This window comes from Gracilinanus agilis, unplaced genomic scaffold, assembly GCF_016433145.1.
Source record: "Gracilinanus agilis isolate LMUSP501 unplaced genomic scaffold, AgileGrace unplaced_scaffold41760, whole genome shotgun sequence".
Taxonomy (NCBI): domain Eukaryota; kingdom Metazoa; phylum Chordata; class Mammalia; order Didelphimorphia; family Didelphidae; genus Gracilinanus; species Gracilinanus agilis.
Window position 1 is genome coordinate 1 of NW_025375534.1, and position 7595 is coordinate 7595.

The 7595-nt window shown below is 39.1% G+C and overlaps 1 protein-coding gene across 1 annotated transcript; it reads left to right on the forward strand.

The window, feature by feature from the left end:
- Positions 1-1266: 1266 nt before the first annotated feature.
- On the forward strand, positions 1267-5125 carry LOC123255253 (capZ-interacting protein-like; the record flags this gene model as incomplete). Its single annotated transcript, XM_044684089.1, has 3 exons — positions 1267-2045; positions 2187-2258; positions 4922-5125. Coding segments are annotated over exons 1-3 (306 nt in total), but the record flags the coding sequence as incomplete, so codon positions are not given.
- Between the last annotated feature and the right edge of the window lie 2470 nt (positions 5126-7595).

A 7595-nucleotide genomic window follows, 5' to 3' on the forward strand; every position in this document is an offset into this window, starting at 1 on the left:
GAAGGAAAGAAGGAAGGAAGGAAGGAAGTAGAGGGAAGAAAGGAAAGGAGGGAGGGAGGAAATGGAGGGAAGGAAGGAAAAGGGAGGAAAGAAAGAAAAGAGGGAAGGAAGGGAGGGAGGAAGGGAAGGAAGGAAAAAAGGAAGAGCTCTCCTGCAGAAGCCAGTCTGTTGGTTGCTCCCTAGTGATCCACACTAAACAGCCAAGCACTTAGAAGCCTTCTCAGGTTTCACCTTCTTGAGTATTAGCACAAAATGCTCTTATCAAGCTATTTTCTCCTTGTTCTCTGTTCACTACTGGCAATGTCTTATAGCATGTGCCCCATGTTGAAAAATTTGTGAAAGAAAATGCTGCCATCTACTGCCAGCTCCTGGGCACCAGTGTTTCTGGTTGTTTTAGGTCTTCCCTCCTTTTCAATTTAATGTCAATGTTTTCTTGTGCTGTCCCCATGGGATGCATTCTGCTACTTACTGCATAAGTAGGTCTTCAATGCCTTACAGATAAGTAATGAAAACCAGCCAGGCCTTAAGGAGTTGGACAGTAAAGCACAGTACTGAAATAAAGAAAATAAACACCTTTTTGCTTCCCTTGTTTCCCCAGCCCTTAGATCAGTAGGTGCTTAATAAGTGCTTGTTGATTCGACTAGGTAACTATTCTTGCTCAACAGAGAAGCTACAAAGTCTAGGGGAAACAACTCTCTCTGCATTTGAATTGAAGAGATGCGAGTTTATAACCCATTTTCATACTTTCTAGATCATGGTCTAGATTTGGGATTGTATTAGTGTTACCACCAAACCTCAGTTCCCTATTTTATTATTATTATTGGGTCTGGGGACCCAAGATACACACATACAGGGCAGCTAGATGGCTCAGTGAATAGAGATCTAGGCCTGGACATAGGAGGTTCAAATCTAGTCTCAGAGCTGTGTGGCCTTGGGCAAGTCATTTAATCCCCATTGCCTAGCCTTCACTGTTCTTCTACCTTAGAATCAATGCTTAGTATTAGTTCTGAGATGGAATGTAGGATTTAAGAAAAGATAAATATGTGCATACTACCTGCTTCAGAGTATTATTATAAAAAGCACTTAAAGCAGAGTCCAAATGTGAGTAATTGTTCTTGTTAACTAAAGAGAGCCAATTTACAAGGTTTTTTTAATGAGAAAAGATATCTAACACTAGGGTTTGTACATATATGTTTTAAATTTAAAAATTTAAACTAACAGGCATTTATTCTCTTTCTGTTCCACTTCTTCCTGCCTCCAGTTGGGCAATAATAAAGAAGGAAGGAAGGAAGGAAGGAAGGAAGAAAAATGGAGGTTTCGAACTGATGAACAGGAAATGAGATCATCACAATACACCTGAAAGTTGATTGAATACTTTTCTCCTCTCTGACCTTTTGGATAAGAGGGTTATAAAGGAATTACAAATAATAAGAGGGATAAATGGTATTTTCTTGAAGGTAGGCATGTCAGGTGAAAACTTTCAAAGAAAAAAAAGAAGCCAAAAAGATCAAAGACTTATGGCAAGCAGGGAGAGTAGTAAGGGTCAGACAATAAATATTTATTAAATGTTAACTGTGTCAGAAACTATGCTAAGAGATGAGAATCCCCCCAAAAAGACAAAAATAGTTCCTACTCTTAAGGAACTTACATTCTAATGAGAGAGATTCATTATGATATAAACAGAGTGGATGGAAGTCTATACAAGAGGGGAAGGCACTAGCAGCTGGGGAACTAGAAAATATATACATGCATAACATTTTAGACTGTGGATTGCCAAAAGGATGTCATTGGCTGACTTCACAAAGGCATTATAAATATTATCTCCCCAAAATGTGATTCGTTAGGAGTGGGGTCCAGCTATGTATCTATAGAGACTCTACTTATTCTTCTTTGTCAGTTTAGTTAACTCGCCTTTTAAAAAAACATTAAGGACTAAGACACAGACTCCAGGCAGAACTATCTCCTCTCCTGGGAGGGTTTTCCTTAATCTTTAGACCCAAGTGGTCTTACCAAAGATGAGGGCACTGAATTCATGTCTGTTTGAGGTGAGTAGTATTCTGACATAAAGCAAGAAAACAGCAGCATTTTTCTGTTATTATTTCTCACTCTGGCTTGTACATTCCATTCAGAAGCAATTCTCCCTGTCCCTATTCTTACAGTACTTTTTTGGTTTATTTGATTTATAGAAACCATCACCCAATGCGTGCCACCCTCCCAAAATCAAGGTGAAAAGCTCCCCTTTGATTGAAAAACTACAGGTAAGTGAAGTATACATCCCTACTCTATTACCATCACCCAGTGGTTGCTTTTTAGTCTAGGGAGTGATATTCCTCTTTTGTTCCAATCCCAAGTTGGAGAGTAGTTGTCCCGTGGTGCCTTTGCAACAGAAACTATAGCTAGTAACTTTTATTCCAGGGCAAGCAGCACAATTTGGTTGGGTGGGATGGACACCAAAAGGAGGCTATTAGAGAAGCTGATGCCCTCAGGTGAGAGAGGGTCAGTATCAGGATGGATTAGACCAATGAAAAACTTACTGTGAGGTGCAGCCACCCATGGGGAGTGAAGAGGTGCAGAAGACTAACCTTCTGGTATTTTACTTGGTCATTGCTAATTAGGTGCTATCTTATACTGACAAAGGCCTGAAAATATCAGCATCTCCCTTAAATTTCCAAGCCCTGAAGCAAAACCCTCATCACCACCCTGGTTATTGCTCCAGTGACTATTAACTAGTTGATGATCAAATTGGCTCCCAGGGGAAGGGAGTTTCTACAGCCTGTGTTAATGGTGGTTCACACATAATGATTAATTGAATGAGAGAGAGCTTTTTGAGGAGATGCTAGACTTCCTAGGGACCACTAATTATCCCATTCCCAATCGAAGCCTGCACTGTGAGGAAAGCACTTTGTGAAGACATTGAAGCATTACAGAAATGTGAACTATTATTAAGGGGAGAAAAAGAAAGACAGAGGCAGGAAGGAAAGAGAGACACACAGGGAAAGGGAGAGATAAAGAGATAAAGAGAAAGACAGCAAAACAGAGACAGAAAAAGAGAAAGGAGACAGAGAAAGAGACAAAAACAGAGAGAGAGAGAGAGAGAGAGAGAGAGAGAGAGAGAGAGAGAGAGAGAGAGAGGAGGGAGGGACATAGAGAGAGAACTCCCAGACTTGATCTAGGATGTGTCTAAACCAAAGATGTTGGACTGATATTTAAGAATCAATGGTCTACTATTTTTTCTAAGCTTTTCGAGGTAAGCAAGCACAAGCAAAGCCAAAACTCCACCAGGAGTCATAGAATCATCCAAATCCATAGATAATGAATTGAAGTGTAATAGAAGGAATATTGGACTTGAAATCAAATAGACCTTGGTTCTAATCTTAGCTCTACTACTAAGAGCCTATGTGAACATGAGCAAACCGTGCCACTTCTATGAAACTTAATCCCCAATCTGCTAGCTTCTGAAATGAGGATAATATTACCTCCCAAAATTGAAGGAAATTTTTCTGAAAATCTTAAATCTTGATGTAATATTGGCTATTATAACAGTAAGAATTCTAAGTGAAATAAATCAAGTGTACAAACACCAGAACATTTGGATGGTATAATGTTAAAAGTAAACAAAGTAGCATAGCGGATAGGGAAGTCAGAAAGATTTAGTTTTATGTCCTACTTCTGTGACATATGGACTGGGGAACCCTGAGTTGGCATCTTAATTTCCCAGTGCCCTATGCAAGTCTCTGAAACTTATTTGCAGATCAGTTGCTAGTCTGTATTATCTAGCAGAAAGAACTTGAGGAGTTCCCTCTACCAGTAAAATCACAGTTCTGATCAAAAAAGAAAGGTTCAAGGCTATTCAGAAAAAATATACCACCTAGGAGAACATGGTTAGTCAAAGGGACTTCTCTGCTACATAACAGAAGAGCTGATGCTAAAAAAAACAACAAACAAACCTGAAATACTTGTGATAAATAATCCTAACTTCCCACCCTATCCTGAAGGCATAGAACTAGGGCTAACTTTGGAGCAACAATGGCCTCCCCCCAACCCCAAACTCTCTTTCCTTGCATGGCCTTCAAATCACCAGTTGTTTTATTGTTATATTTTTCTTCCCTTTAATTATTTCTTTTCATCTTCAAGGATGCCTTTGAGAGTTGATTTTAATTAGTTATTAACTATATAAAAGTTTCACTGAATGTGATAATGATGTACGATTTACCTGGCCATCCTTGGCTCTCAGGGAAGATGAGAGCTTCCATATCCAGAACTCTGATAATAATGAGCCAGCATTTCTATAGTGCTTTATGGTTTGCTCTTTAAATATATTATTTCACTTGACCCATACAATAACCCCAGAAGGTAGGGGCTATTATTATTATCCCCATTTTACAGATGAAGAAAACTGATGCTAAGAAAAGTTAAGTGTCTTGTCCTATTTCACACAGCTAGTCAGTGTCTGAGTCAGAATTTGAATTTAAGTGTCTCCATGTCTTCCTGCCTCAATGAACATTCTGCCAGCTCACTTCTCATTTAGACTGGGGAAAGATGAAGCAACTGGCACTGTCTAGGAAGAGGGTGACCATCTCTAGAGCTGAGCGGACCTCTCATACCCGAGTGGTAGACAGATGCCAATCTCTGACCTGAGCCACTGACACTCTACTTTGGTGTCTATTGGGAGGACAGTATTTACCAGGTCCACATTGCTGCCTCAGAGGGCACAGTTAGTATGTAGGGACACAGTGGGGGGGGGGGTGGTAAAAACCCAGAAAATGGAGCATGTGACGATCAGTGGGCATTTAATTCCTTCTCAGTAACATGAAAAAAATAGGTTCAGTGCTTCAATTTGGAATCACTCCTGCCAGGTGATGTGCAGCCTAAAAGAGGTTCTCTCCCCACTCTAAAGAAATTCCTCATTTTCTTTCCACAGGCCAACTTAGCCTTTGATCCCACTGCCCTGTTGCCGGGTGCTTCACCTAAAAGTCCTGGATTAAAGGCCATTGTGTCTCCATTTCATAGTCCTCCTTCCACCCCCAGCAGTCCAGGCGTTAAATCCCGGTCCAGTGAACCAGAGGAGGTGCCAGTCAGTTTTGACCAACCCCCTGAAGGCAGCCATCTACCTTGTTACAATAAGGTATGTCTCTTCTATATGTATGTGTGTGTATTTTTTTTTGTCAGATGATGCCTTCTGTAGTGTAGGGAGGGGAAGGAGGGGAAGGAAGGAAGGTGGTACCTGAAAATGTTAATGTAACAAACAAAAAATGTGTCTCGAGTCCAAAAGAAAGCCTTGTAATTTGTGGGGAAGGTAAGCATCTGGCCATCTGTTGGGGGATGGCTAAACAAATCATGGCATATGAATGTAATAGAATATTACTATGCCTGGAAGAAATGACTATGAAGAATTTAGAGAAGTATTGACAGACCTAGATGAACAAATGCAAAATGAAATACGCACATTTCAGGACAACAATAAGCACAATGACTATAGATAATTATAACAATACAAATGGGAAGAATGCAAAAATGAAACTGAGTGCTGAGTAATTATAGTGACTAAATTTGTCCCTGGAGAAAAGCTGAGAAAAATAAGTTTCCCTACCTTGTTTGTAAGATGGGAGGAACAATGTGTATGCAACGTTGTACATACTGTCAGGCACATTAGAGGTGTGGACTGGTTTTGATGACCTGTTTTTTCTCTTTTTTTGTTACAAGGGATGCCTCACTGGGTAGGGAAGGGGGGAGGGATTTATTTGGAATGCAAGGCTTGTAAAAACAAAAGATATTCATAAAAAAAAATAAGATTTTTGAAAGGGGAAAGTGGGTATTTGTTTTAGGATTTGGATGGAAAGTCTGCAAGTTCTACTACTATCCAGAGAGACTTTTAATTTGGCAAAAAGCAAAAAAAAAACATTTGGAGGAACATGAGAAGCCAGTGTCATGAGTAGCCTTATGCGAAGTGAGAATATATTCAATCCAACCTTTTACCTCATCCCTTCTCCTCCCATCCTTCCTACTTCCTCCTCCTGATCTAAAGATCCCCTGGTAAATACATTCCTTTGACTGCCAGAGAATGTAGTTGCACAATTCTTATCCCCACCTCCCCTGCCCCTTCCACCCAGGATGGGGAGAAGAGAGGAGTTAAAACGGCTTCCAGTCACATAGATAAAGTTACATCAAAAGCCAAAAATGACAGCTAATGCTCTGATGAATCTGTGCACACAGGATAGCTTGTCAGACTGTAGTTATGCAGAGACAACTGTTTGATGAATCTTTCTGGTCTTCATTAAAGAGATAAGTTCCATGTACCATTCACTGACCTTGGCAGCAATGGTACTATGTCCTGCTTTAAGAAAACTCACTTTGGACACATCTTAACACATAAAATAGATAAAAATTAGGAAATAATCTTTTCCTTTATAAAAGGCTTTTCTATAGAATTTCTTTTTTAAAAATTCTTTTATTGTTTTCTCAATTACATGTAAAACAATTTTTAAGATTCAAATTTTAAAAATTTGAGTTTTAAACCCTTTTCACTCCTTGAAAAAGCAAGCAATAAGATATAGATTATATACACGCAGTCATGCAAAGCATATTGTCATATACATAATTTCTTGAAATAGAACCATAGCTTTAGAGATAGAAGGTACCTTAGAAGTCATCTAGTCCAACCCATCATTTTACAGTTGAAGAAATTGATATCCAGAAAGGTGATAGTAATTTATCTAAGCTCATACAGGTTGCACATGATAAAATAAAGATTTGAATCTAGACCCTTTGATATTACATTCAGTCTTCCTTATACTGTCCCATGGAATGTGAGCTTCTGTTTTAAGCAGTTGTTTACAGAGGTTGTATAATGTGGTAGAAAGAATCCTGAACTCATTCAGGAGACCTGGGTTTAATTCTCGACACTTGTTAATAGTATATTAGGTATGGCTCTGGTCAAGTCACTTAACCCTCACTACCTAGTCCTTGCCATTCTTCTATCTTAAAATTGATACTAAGACAGAAAGCAAGGATTAAAAACAAACAAAGCAGTGCATTTAGATTTCTGGCCTCCATTTCTTTATCTGCAAAATGGGGAGGTTGGATTAGATGACCTCTGAGTTCCCTTCCAGTTATAAATCTATGATCAAGGGTACCTGAAGCAAATCAGATTCTTCACTATATCAGGGTTCTGATAAGGTGAACAATTTTAAACCTCAGAGCTCAATATAAATGTGACCTATTACAGTATCAGAAAGTACTAACCAGGATGGAAGGCAAAGAAATTAGACTGTTAGGGGGTACTAGTCAACCAAAGACAAGTTCACAATTTGATCACAAATGATATTTAAGCATGTCAGTGGAAAAATATGGTTAAAAAGTTAACTTAAAAACTTCTGTTCATGTGCAACTTGTTTAGAAACATACCAACTAAAAAAGAAAAAAGAAATATATTAATTGGGGCAGCTAGGTAGCATGGTGGTCAGAGTGCCAGGCCTGATGCCAGGTTCAGAGATGAGAAGTCCCAAGTTCAAATTTGACCTCAGACACTTCCTAGCAGTGTGATCCTGGGCAAGTCACTTAATCCCAATTACTTAGCCCTTGTTACTCATCTGAGA